Source organism: Phaenicophaeus curvirostris, chromosome 4, assembly GCF_032191515.1.
Source record: "Phaenicophaeus curvirostris isolate KB17595 chromosome 4, BPBGC_Pcur_1.0, whole genome shotgun sequence".
NCBI lineage: Eukaryota > Metazoa > Chordata > Aves > Cuculiformes > Cuculidae > Phaenicophaeus > Phaenicophaeus curvirostris.
The window spans coordinates 1582843-1596446 of NC_091395.1; the positions used below are offsets into that span (position 1 = coordinate 1582843).

General features: G+C 47.8%; 1 protein-coding gene across 9 annotated transcripts in view; it reads right to left on the minus strand.

Annotated features, from left to right (window-relative positions):
* Positions 1–13604, minus strand: part of SLC4A4 (solute carrier family 4 member 4) — a 189894-nt gene that overhangs the window by 104592 nt on the left and 71698 nt on the right. For all 9 annotated transcript variants that reach the window (XM_069855013.1, XM_069855015.1, XM_069855017.1 and 6 more), the window contains one exon: positions 6268–6447. In XM_069855013.1, the coding sequence (XP_069711114.1) occupies positions 6268–6447 (180 nt within the window). The remainder of the gene's footprint in view (positions 1–6267; positions 6448–13604) is intronic.

Below are 13604 nucleotides of genomic sequence, written 5' to 3' on the forward strand. Positions count from 1 at the left end.
AAATATCCTTGAATTAATTCAATCTCATTATGGGTGGGCTGGTTCCACGGTGGTATTGGCAACTTCCACTCCACACTGGAAATCAATGGGGCGTCTCGCATACTATGGGATCTTTCCCGGCAAGGAGAGCACTCCAAGTTGGGAAGCAAGACCAGGAGTTTCCTCCCTAGTAAACCAGACTACACATCAAGAGGCAGGACGACTGTTTGAGAACAGCCAAAGAGATCACACACACGTTTTTTAAGAGATGCACGATTAAACAGCCACCGCACACCCAACTTGAAGGCAAACAGAAGCAATTCCGTAGGTGTCCCAGGCACAAGCATTTCAACAAGCAGGCAGATATTCCGACACACCAGGCATGCCGTGTTCTCCTCAAGTGACCCTTCTGCTTCCATAACCCTGCACGCAACTTGCTTCCAGCTTTGTATAGAGATGGCCTTGAGAACAGGCAATCTGGGGCTAGAGAACGGCAAAGCTCGCTCTTTGCAAGGAGAGCCCTGCCACGCAAAGTCGGGAAGCATCCTGTCCTAATGCATCACGGGTTGCATTTAAAACCAGAAAGAGATGGTTCCCTACAAGTGGCCTCAAATTGCTCTTCCTGTGGTTTCCAATGAAGCCTTGTCTCTGTCTGGGAGGCAGAGCCACAGATGGACACAAGCACTGGTATTGAGCAAAGGGGCAGACGCATATCAAAACAGGATGACTCTCAAAAAACACGAAGCATCACCCAGAAGCAACACAAATTGTTGTACTTGGATGACACATGGAAAAGCCTCCACTTCAACAAATCAGTGTGGTGAATTCATGCTACAAGACTGCGTACCACAACAACTCCTCTATCGCCAGGCTTCTCGATAAACCAAGCACCGGTTGACCGGCTTGCAAAAAAAGGAAACAGGGCCAACAGATGCTGTAGGATCTGTCACATTCAGATAATCTCTTAGAGATAATTCCAGCTCTGTCTTCATGTCAAACATCCTCCTGAGCACTACTAACATGCAGGTATTGAGCAGCAAAGTCTTAGCACACATGTCCAAAATTCACAGTAAGCAGGATTCCCCAAAGCTCCAGCCAGCCCCGGATGACAGAAGTTCCTTTAGAGAGCAGGAATGAGGAAGAGGGAAACAGATTCAGACCACAGCCTGTCCTGAAGAAGAAATTTTTGTGTCTGCCTTCCTTGTTCTTCCCTCGTAAGGAACAGTGAACCATCCCATCCACTCCACGCTGCGATAAGCACCAAGGAGAGGAACCAGGCCTGCCACCTCTCCCCACCTCCTGGGTCTCTCCACCACCAACCCTTGTGTCTGGCCAGCTGGGTCTTTCCTTCACCCCACCACGTGCATTAACCAGAGCTAATCACAGACCAACTTGTTAATACTCCAGCCATCAGCACGAACAAATCCTGAAACGTTCCCTCTGAAAGCCCACTTGAGTCATCGTCTCCCAGTGTGCTCTCCTTCCCCTCCTGCAGTGTTCTGACAGCACAAACCCTTGTCTATTTTCCAACTTGTGTTTTAGGCAGCTGAGAAGGGAGTATTTAGAGCCTACTTACTAGTAATGCAATAATATATATATATATATATATATAGGGGGGTTTAACCTCAAAAATAGATGTGTGCCAGCGGAGGGGGGAGTTGGAACTGTATGATCTTTAAGGTCCCTTCCAGCCCAAACCATTCTATGGTTCCTGGGCAGTACAGAATAACCACTGCTAAAAAGCATTTCCTTCCTACTCGTTCCAAGTGGAAACCAGGTCGAGGCTGGCTAAAGGAGGTCATTTTAGCAACAAGGTGCTGGTAGCCCTCGTCTGGAACACGGAGCGGTAACAGCCTGCAGTGGAAGGAAGCGGCGTTCCAGCTCACAGCAGTGTCAGCAGTCCTGCCTGGGAACACAGCTGGGAACTCCAGGTTTCCCTTGGAGGGCAGAGACAGCCCTGCAGGCCTGGAATATCCTGAAAGGGCTCTGCAGAGGGAACGTCACCTGCCAGCCTCCTCCTCAGCGTATCAGGGAATGTCCCTGTCTGGATTTCTGAAGAAGGCATCTTTCCCAAGCACTCATTTACCATGGATAAAACATATCTGTACATGTTCAGCTTCCCTGACTCTCTTCAGATGGGAGAGCTGGCGGCTGGTTATAAACTACCAGAATCTAGCTTCTTTGACTGAACTGGATGCAGATTAAAAAAAAAGAACTGACATTCCCTAACAGCACCAATTCCCAAGCACAGAAGTGCCGCTAGACCAGCTTCATACTGGAACAAACTGTTTCTAGGGGAGTTTTGCTCTTCTGGACCCGTATCCACAGACATGTCCCATCAGGTTCTTTTGTTGTGGGAAGAGAAACTGGACCCGGCGAGTCAAATCCAGATCTGGTCAAAATCTGACAGTGCAGTTTTCACTAAAGCAGCTGAGAAATAATTTCCAGGTGAGGTATCTGGGTTTAGGCTTTGCCGTCCTCAGGGATGGATCAAGACATAGAAACCATTAATAGAATCAAAGCTGGCTTAAGCTTGCTACTCAATAAAAGCAAAGATCATAGTATGAAAGACACAATTGAGTCATTTCTTGAACACCTAAGAATTATTTTAACAAGTTCCCATCCCTGGAGGTGTTCAAGGCCAGGCTGGATGGGGCTTGGAGCCCCTGATCCAGCAGGAGGTGTCCCTGCCCATGGCAGGAGGGTTGGAACTGGATGGGCTTTGAGGTCCCTTCCAACCCAAACCATTCCAGGATCCCATGAATCTATGAACTATGTTATTAAAGATTTTGCAAATCAAATTTTATAAGCTTGTCCGTATACTTGAAGACGAAATGAACTATGGATTCCATACAAGCTGAACTGTCAGTGTCTGCAGTTCACCAAGTCAATAACTGTGAAAACTAACAAGGAGAAGGAGCTGCGTAAACTCTCAGTCTCACAGACTGAAGTGCGCTGCACTCTTCTTCAAGGTGCTTGGGTTTTCTCCATGTAAAACGGGCTTCCTTGTTTTCAAGCATGGTTGACAAACCAGAATCTAGGAATCCAATATCTTCAACTTCTAAGGAAAGGACTGATTCCATCCAGTTCTGTCCCTCCACTCCTCATTAATGACATAAACAGCACTTTCCCTTTAGGATCTCACTAACCTTGCAGACACATTACCCCTGGTGGGTCCCTGGAGCAGGTGTGAATCCCGTCCCTTTTTAGCGGTGAGCACAGCCCTCGCTTACGCCAGCCACCGGCAAAGCGCTGTTACGCAAAGGTCATTATCATAGCCCTTAATCCCGGGGAACTGCAACACCCGCGCTCTTCTATTCTCGGGTCTCCGCACAAGAAAAGCACTAAGCTACGTAAGAGGGCACAGCGGGCTCAGGATCCCCTCCTTCTTTCGTGTCCAGCTCTTCTTTTTCCTTTCTCCTCCTCTGACGGCACAGGAACGCTGTGTGCCCACATGCAGACCCCGCAAAGCCCCTGCGGAGCTGGCCCCACTCTGACAGATGCAGTCCCTCTACATCCAGCCATCCCTGGAAACGACCGCATCCGACTAATGCTCAACTCTGCTTGTCCCCATGCTCTGCATTTCACTTCTTGCCCAGTTTCTGTTATTTTTCCCCCCCTTCAAAGAAGAAAAGCAAAATCCAAGCCTCCCTCCTTCCTGGTACACTGCAGCCACTTCTCCGCTGGCTGCCTGACGCCCTTGCTCCATAGCAAATGCTATCGCTCTGTCCCACTCCCCTGAACCACAGGGCTCAGTCCTAATGGATACTTCAGCTTCTTATGCATATATGCAAGATATTTCATTTCAGCTTTCTCCCAGCTCTGCTAAAACTGCTGCTCAGAATTCCCCAGTGCTTTGTTTCCAATATTCTCAGTGCTCTTTAGAAACGGAATATGAGCTGTGCACCCATAACTTATTTACAATTAACAGATAAAGATTAAAACCCAAGGCTGTAACTGAGATTTCTTGCTGTGACTGTCAGTAACGATCAGACTAAGCTGGTGATGCACACTTTGCTTGCAAGAGAACTGGCCTCCTCAGAATCACTTGTCAAAACTAAGAGCAAATACAGCAGCTGGGTGTGTGGTGCACATCACCCACCCAGGCCCTCACAAAGCCTTCATCAAAGCTCCAGTGACAGCCACCTACAGCTAGCACATCCAACAACTGCCTTAGACCGGCAGCCACCTAAGAGACAGAAACCAAAATGGAATTAAAGAGTCATTTATAAATGAAGGAGGATGCCAAAAGCAGGACAGAAGAATCTCTGCAGGAAGCCTATATACACAGAACCAGAGAAGAAAGGGTTGTCAGCAAACAAAAGAAATACAGGACACAAATAATTCAGGTCACCTATGAAAACAAGAGTTTCAGAAATGAAAAAAAACCTGGGAGATGAGGCAAGATGTAATTCAATGTCTGGAAATTCAAGGCAGCAACCTGACCTCCTGCTATCCTTTACAGTTCTCGAAATTAACTGCATCAGCTTGTAAAGGGATCTGGCCACCAGTGGCAAAGAGCAAGTCCCTGCAGGACCCCAGTAAGGTATCTGGATACGTGAGACAGGGAACAATGTGGGAAAAGCTACAGACAACGCAGTGTTAGTGCGACTGCATGGGGCACCTGGAGTACTGTGCAGAACTTAAGGGACTCCACTACAAAAACATGTAGTGCAAGGAGGTGAGGGTGGGAAAGTCTATAGGAGAACTCTCTAAGACAGGAAAAGGCTGCACATTTTTACACACAGGCAAAGAACAGACAAGAACACACTCATCTGCAGAGACAAGAGAGGCAAAAATGCTGTTAGCCCTTTCTCAAGTCACACAAACCAGACACAATGATGCACAAAATGAAAGGCAGCAAAGCAAAACCAGATGGAAGACATAGGTTTTAAATTGTGGGCACAATCAGCCTGGGCAAGTGATTCCTCTAGAATATCGATACATCCAGAAGCCAAAATGGGATTTCTACAGATCTGGTCACTTGCATGGCAAAAACCCAAGCGGTAAAAATTAAATAGCTGGAGTTGTTGATGACAGGTAACAAAGTATTTTGGTGCAAAGCCTACTCCTGGTTTCTGGGCATTGATAACAAACTCCTTGGGACAACTAGGGAGGTACGGCTATGAAGACCAACCAGATTCTGTGACTCGCCTTGCTCTCCAGCTGCTGCCCTCCAAAGTGTCTGTACCAGCAAGGGTAACACTCCCTGGGCTGAAGACACAACGGACCTGATCCCACATTACTGTCTTGATACACAGCAACGATCCAGCAACACCACTGCAAAATGAAAACTTGACATATTTCTTCAAAGACCAGGCCGTAAAAACCCTGCTTGCTTCTCTGTCTTGCACAGGAAGCATTTTCCCCCCTTACAAACAAGCTTGTTATAGAAACTCCAGCCACTTGGTATTAGACTACAGAATCAGAGCTCTATTAGATCCTGAGCTCTTCTCTTGCACTCAAACCTTGTAGCATGTTCCAATCTAGCAAGAAGCCATCTCTCTCCCTCTTCTATTTAAGCAGTCAGTACCCAAACTGCAGGACAAGCTTGTGGCCAACAGAGAAGACAGCAAGATGAGCTCTCTTACCAAAGTGCTGCACAGGGATGACACCAGATAAAGACCTCTCTCCTCTGGTTAACAAATTCCAGCACAGGCCACCCAAACCAGACCTCATCTACTTAGCAAGCTTAAGATTGTCAACCCCTACAGATACTCAAACATACAGTAATGCTACATTTTATTCTTGGTTTTGTTTGCAGAATTTACAACTGGTTAATTACTGAAAGGAAAAGACTTATTAGCACCACAAGTTATTGATTTAACCAAGCCAAATCCCAAGTGGGTATGTTTCTGACAGGCTATAGCAGAGGTCTTTGTGCTTCTCACCCACCTGCTCCTTTGCGGCTGTTTCTGTCCGAAACCATGGGCGCTCGGGTTCTAGAGAGGGTGCACATCCTAAGAACCAGGGCAGAAGCTGCAACACAACTGTCTAGGCATCTACCCAGCCCTTGTGTTTCCTTGTTATCTCTCTCCACACAGTGTCAAACTGCTTTTTAGGATTCGGCCTGTTCCTGGCTGGCATTTGCGCAGGAGCAAACCCATGTGATACAAAGGGATGAAATGTCTGCTCCAGGTTCTGCCTTTTCCAACCGACTAAAAGCACTGTGACCCTGCAACACGAGATGATTTTTGTGGATCCAGTTTCCTCCTCCATGATCGGATCAGGAGCAGATCACTAGACAACAGACCATTGTAGCAAGTGACATTTGAAACCAGTACTTACTGAGCGGTTTAAGGATGCTGCCGCTTGTCTCATCAGCGTTTTCTACATCTGATTTGTCCGAGTAGTTCTCAGAGATTTTCTCCTTCTCTCTCTTTTCTTTGTGCCCAGGTCTTCTTCTGTGACGCCTCCTCCTCCTGTAGCTCTTCGGTACGTGGACCCCGATGTAAATAGTGTGATGACCTGGGGAACACAAGCACAGCAATGTTAACTTTGGCTGTGGATAGTTTGTGCAGCACTGGTTCACGCTGCCTTTCCTCCAAACAGGCAAGGGAAAGGCCTTTCTTTGCTGGCTGAACATTACTTAGCACCATGTTTCTCACCTCCAAACGTGAGCTGGGAGCTATTTAGCCACCATTTAGAAAAGTAGTTTTGGTACAATCATTTCTGAGACTCTCTGCTAATCATTCTGTCCTTGTGACTCATCCAAAGATAAATTAAAACCCGCAGAAGGTCATCATACCCACTTTGCAATATGGAATACAGCGCTCTTCAAAACCACTCTACGTTGATTTTTCCATGTGTTTTACCAACCCCACCGGCTGGACTGAGCACCTTCAGTGTGCAAACTGACCAGCTGAACAGCTCAGAGCAAGAATGTTTACATTGCTTGACTATGCAGGCCACCGCATAACAAGTGTCAAAGTACCATTTGGGTATTACCGTAAAGCAGAGGACAAGGCAGGGCCAGCAGGAGTTACTGTGAACTGCAGAGTGCTTGACGCTTTCCCCCATAAAGTAATAAAAGAGTAAGCACCAAGTTTCATGTGCTGACTGTAAACACAGAGCATACCTTTTCCCTTTCATACAGGTTTTCATTACAAACTGAAGCACTTAAGTAGAGTTGCCATTGTTACAGCTGTTTGATGAGTTTGATAAAAACTTTTCAGGGCTTTCTGCACTTCTACCAGCTTGGGATAAATATTCCTTGTGCTCATTTATAGGTCTTTCTTTCCACCCAGATAAGCCAGACTGCTTACTCTAAGCTTTAAAAGCAGCTGTATTCTATCCTTCCGACTAAAGTGGGTTCGTCTCTCACATCTCAGCTCAGCCAAGCAGAGCTCCAGATGAACACACACATCCTGTTACTGACTGCAGTGCATTTATCTCAACGAATGAGACACTAACACTCCTGAGAACACAGGTTATTATCCATAGGCACTGTCCTCTGCCCTTGCTCCCAGCAGAGTGCTTCTGCAGAGCTGACCCTTATCACCTCCCAGCCATCTATTCTTAGCCCATACTTACATCTTGCATGAACGCATAGCTATTAAAAACCCCTGTGAGGATACCGGATGACATAGTCAAGAGAAGGCAGAGGGCACAGCTTTCGGAGAGCCGCTCCGTTCTGCAGCCCTGTCCCAGCCCAACTCAGTCGGTGGGTGAGACGGGAGAGCCCCCGAACGGCAGCACTCCAATCCCAGCCTCCGTGACTGCTGCAGGACCACAAACCAGACTCGCCTCTATCCTGGCTCAGCACTCACAGGCAGCTGCCTTGAAAGACACTGAAACGCACTCCACAACGTGGAGTCACACTGCTCCTGGACCCATGGGGACTTCTGGCAAGCAGGTGGACATCCAATGAGACAACAGCAACCACATCTGAAGCCAGGGATCGGCAACGACTCTTCGCTCCAAGCTGCACCCACCTCCCTTCTGCAGCAGCCCTGCTCCCTTTTGCTCAGGAGTAAGAATTCCAGGTTCCACGTAAAGCTCCTATTTGCAAGATACAGGAAGCTGCTTTGGAAATGCCAGCACAACAGTAAAGCTGGAGCTTGCAGCCACTAGTTCGCTTCATTGCTACACACACGTCTCTAATTCTTTCTGAAGACAAATCCAATCTTTGAGATTGAATAACTGAAAATTTAGGCACAAAATACCCAATTATTGTAACAAACTGACTTCCCAGTGAAAAAAAAAAAAGCATGTGAAAAAAAAGCTTCTTAGTTCTCAAAGTCCAACAAAATGAAAAAAAAATTGTTTTCCAATATAATCACTTGAAAAAATCTGGGGCTAACCATGATACGGTTTGGGTTCAAACTTATTTGTTATGTGGAAATGAGAATAGAAAGTGGAGGCTTATAAAGACATTCCTGCCTCACTCACAGCCCTAATTGTGCGACAGCGCCTGGGACGGCCCCAAAATGGGTCACAGCATCACTCTGCTGGCACAAGGGCCACTCAAGCTCATGTACTAGCAGGAACCATGCAGAAGGATATACTGAATAACTAAAAGAGATATAAAGATATATAGTGTTAGTGAGAGCAAGATATAAACTAACAGATACAAATGGTTAGGGAAAATCTCAGGGTGAAGTCACGGTGACTTTTTAGTGAGTGCTATCAAGGCTGAGACATTACAAGCTCAACACTGTATGCACGTCTCTGTGCTGGCAGGCACCAGGCACTGTCCGGTACAGTAGAAGACACCAGTATGTTCTATTATAATTATATTATATAATACGTTATACTTGGCATCTTAGGGAGCAGAACAGAAGAAGAAATAAAAATCTGGAGTTGAGCAAGGTCCAGACTCGGGAAATCTTACCTGAGCATGACTAGGGGGTGTCTGGGACAGACAGTGCAGTGGCAGCTGTTCCCGAGAGATTCTTATAGGCAAGATCACATCCAAAAGGCAGGTGCCAAAGGATGGGGTAATGCTGGTATCTGTATTAAACAGCATCCTCCTTTGAACCACTTTAATTCTGTGGTCAGCTTCATAATAGAGACAAATCTTAGCAAGCCCAGATCATAATACTTTAATATGCAGCCAACAGAACAGGACAATCTCTTTAATCTATCGGCCATGTGTGCACAGCACAGATTTTGGTAACATGAAGCAAAGTTAGGCAGCCTGATCTAGTGGGATGTCGCTGCCCATGGCAGGGGGGTAGGAACTAGATGATCTTTAAGGTCCCTTCCAACCCGAACTAGTCTATGATTATATACATGCAGGCAAACACCTACACAACTTAGCTGCTTTCCCCTGGTTTGTAAGGGAGAAACTTACTTAATGGCACTTTTTGTCCCCTCCCAGCTGTTCAGGGAGGCCAAGCGAGACATTTTCCTTCACTTCGTACTTGAAGTGCTTGGCATCTGTTTATATTGTTACTAATGCTGAGATAAACTTCTAGGCTCCCTTCCCAAAGCGCCTGGAAGGAAACAATTGACACGTCCTCTCAATGCCCTGGGTCTCTGAGCTGTTTCCTCCTCATCGGGGTCACAGAGCCTTTCCCATGAGAACCATTGACTACAAACGGCAACGCTGATCCAATTTAACGTGACAGAGGCACTGTGCCGTTACCCCACAGCCTGGGGGAGGCTGGGAAGCACAGAGCTGAGCGTGGAACTCCTCCTGACACTCCAGGTCTCACTCGGCTGCACCTTGCCTCTTTTCTGGAGGCTGCTCCCATCATCCTCCTCGCTCCCCTCCAGGAAACAATCGGCCTCTGGGTGCACCTCATTAAGTTTTAGAGCTGTTTGGGTTGACCAGAGATGTGTGTTTCACAACACTGAGATGTCATGGGTGAGACGCACAGCAAGACCTGCAGCACCTTGTCCGCTGGGAAGGCCAGCGGTGGGTCAGGGCTTCCTTGAGCCAATATCTGCTGCAGCCAAGGCTTTCTAAGTCGGCTTCTCCTGCCTGAGGAGAAACCTTGCTGTGCACCAAACCCAGAGTGAAACTGTTTTATCTGATTATTAACAAAGCTAGAAGTAGTCATCATCAGAGAGGTATTTTTTCCCCCCAGAAAAAGATTTGGTTGAAACCACATCTTTTGCTTTATTAAGGGCTATTAAAGAAGAGCAGCTCGTGATTCAGAATCCAGATTTAGACTTTGGGCAGAGGAGACTCCCTGAGTCAGTTCTACTGGGCAAAACCACTCCTGGATTACTGCAGTTCTCTAAAATGCAGCATTCCCTCCCTGCCTGCAATATCTGATCACCTCTGGCCTCCATCCCAGCTCGGCATGGTCTCGTTGATGTCCTGGGAGTGAAACGCTGGCTGGTCAGCGATGCATCGCCACAGGCTCATCACTGACCCCAGCAGCGCCAGGCACCCTGCCCCAGTGAGTAAGAAACCTTCAGGCTTGAACTCCCTGAGCTGGTAAAGTTCCAGCTGCCCATTAGTTCCTTGTGTGTGTTTAAGTAGGCAAATCTGTGTTAGCACAGCCTGACCACCTACTACCTCCACAGTCCTGGTCTCCTTTAATCCTCTGCTCCCCGTCATCTGCTGAGGTTTGCAGAAAGCTTCACAAGGGTTTCTCAGCAGGAAAAGCCAGGACCTGCATCGAACACCCCAGGTTCCTACACCTCCATACACCCATAATTCTGTCTTGGTGTTTGTGCAGTCACCGTGACACAAGGCTGGAATCAAACCTGACCTTTCTGTCCGTGAGAACACCTTGCTGCCTGGCCTGAGGAAGAAAGGATGGGACCCAGGACGAGCCTGGCATCGTCAGCTGAGCTTCTGGTTAAACATACATGGTGAGGAGACCTTGGGAGCTACCTGCAGGAGAAGCATGCTGGGAGCAGGGGAATGACTCCCGCTCTACGCAATTCTGCCAGCCCCAAACTGGACGTCCCCAGGCCTGAGGAGCACAAGACACCTATGCTGTTTGAAACACGTGGATCTAGTCATGCTTTAATGTACATGTCAAAGAACAAAAAGATCGATATAGAGAGAAATCCATAGTTCAGGCATCGTTTCCCAAACTAGTTCTGGAACCACACCTGCATTAAAGACCTTTATCACTTCCTACTGCGTCCTTGGGAGGAAACCAGTTCCTCCCAAAAGGATCACACAGAATAGGCCTGACGTGTGACACATCAGTGGAGACTTACACAGCTCAGGTGTCTCAAGAAAGCTGAATTTAAGTGGGTCTGGGGAGCTTCATCCTGCAACAAGTCCTTCCAGAAAGCCTTCTGCACCATGTATTTCAACATATACGTGTAATACATTACCAGTGGCCATGATAGCAACGCAAATGTAGGTTATGACCTGAAAACCTGTGTTACAGGAAATGCAAACTGAGATCACAGCCTAGCAGGAAGGAAAAAAGGTAAATCAGGAGTGTGATTTGGTTATCCAAGTGTAGAGATACCTTTTGAGCCTCAGGCTTCTGCGTTCGGCTGGACACTGAGCTGAGTCTGCAGCTTTCCACAGCGTCAGCACGTGACCAGGTGCAAACTTCAAGCCTGACACCCAGTTTCATCCCAGTTATCTACAAGCCAAATGCCCAAGCAGAGCGAGACCCCTTTATTTCTCAGCTTCTCCACTGCTAAGCACTAGCTCCTTGAAGAAAATGGTGACAGTGGAACGGCTTGCGCTCAGCGAAACCAAAACTTGGTCATTTGGAGAAAGGAGCAAGAAGTTACAGGATCAAAGGATAAAGCTGCCCGGTGCATAATATCCGAGAAGGAATCCTTCCCACATGACCGGGGGTGCTGAGACTTAGAGCATGGTGAGACCAGCCCATAAGGAATCTCAGACTGGCACCTTAAAAAGAAACAAGATCCAAACCTAACATTAAAAATTAATAAAGCAATGAAAATGAGCCGAGTACCAGCAGTTTTCACCCGGTCCTTGTTATTATTTTCAGAACTGGGAGAGTTACATTAAACCCGATCAGGCTCAGACAAGCTCATGTGGTTACACTTAAATCTCCAGAGCCAACCTCTTCTCCACAAGCTCTGGCCACTTGCACCTCTTGTCCTGGGACCAGGACCAGGACAGATACTGTTTAGCCTGGAGAAGAGGAGGCTGAGGGGAGACCTCATTGCTCTCCACAGTTCCTGGAAAGGAGGTTGTGGTGAGGTGGGTGCTGGCACAGTGGGGTTGGGCTGACAGTTGGACTGGATGAGCCAAGAGAGCTTTTCCAACCTCAGTGATTCTATGATTTCAGACTGCCCAAACGAAGGGCTTGACCCCAGCCATTTATAACTTTGGGGCATGGCTGATCTCCAGCGAGACACAGGCAGGTAGAGGTGTGCCCCTCTCTGCCCTTTTCCATAGCCCAGCTATCAGCCTCACACCTGAATGGATCTGAAGCAGAGCATACCCAGGGCTGTGAAGCTTCACCTCTTGGTGTGGCTTCGCACACGTCCCAGGAGCGTATGGCTTTCACTCCTACCACTAACAATTTGCTACCTTTACGAAAACCTCCTCCACATCGACGCCTAACAAGTAAGAATCTGTGCCTACTGAAGCTCCCAAGTCACAAGAACTGCAGCCCACCAGGAGCTTTGTGAGCAGAAGACAGCAAGGCACCTTTGCAGCCAAGAGAAAGGTGCTGGCGTACTGCTAAGCACACAGACGTGGCGATAGCCAATGCGCCGCTGGGATTACAGCAAGGCTAGTGCAGCTTTCAGCAGCTGCTCTTCAAACCCAGGGCAGAGAGATCCTTCTGGGCTTCTGGGAATCCATGGAAATAAATGGCATAGAAAGCTGATGGCCCCGAAGGACAAATAAATCACAGGGATGATCCATTTTAAGGGGGAGCTACTAAAAGTAGCGCTAAGCAAGTCCCGAAGTAAGCCCTGCTTAGTTTCAAATCAGCTCAAGAAATAAGAACAAAAGGCCACAGCATCATGTGCCGAGTGCCCTTAGCTCTACCTGATTTCCAAGGGGTTCCAGGTGCTGGTGGCAGCAGAGGAGCTGTGCTGGCTCTGCATCCCGACCAACTCCACTGCCCCAGACACAGCTATGGCTCCACACACCCAGGCACGTGTGGGATGGGATGCCCAGCCCACGAGACACCCCACATCAAGGAACAATTGGCAACAGTGGAACTGAAATGGCTCTCTCCAGCCCTTCTCCAATCTGGATATTTGCAGGACCCATCACTGAATACGGCCGGTGCGTGCAGCAGCGACAAGGAATGTGATGATTCCTTGGCACCGCATCACAGCTCTGTTCTATTCCTATTAAGGCAGATGAAAACAGCTACCGAAAGTCGAAAGAAAACCAAACAAACCAATCCCTGATTAGCCCTCCAGGACAGGCTGACCAGGCAGACTCCCTCTCTGTCCCACAGAGTCTTCAGAACATCCTGATATTCAGATGACTTATTTTCCAGGACAGCAAAAACTTATCGCTCAGGTAAACAGCGGAAGGATTCGCTGAGCACTTGTTGAAAGCGGGGTGAAATTTAAACAAGACAACATAGAAGCTGGAGACAAATCGGATCAAAATCCCTCCTGTTCCCCACAGCCCCAACAAGCAGCAGAACCAGAGAAACTATGTGTTTCCCTTCAAGGAAGCAGCAGTCCACACAATTGGACCAGGTTCTTTGTGCCACAGTTATGATTTCATTAGTGCAGAAGTGGTGACTCCTGGGCAC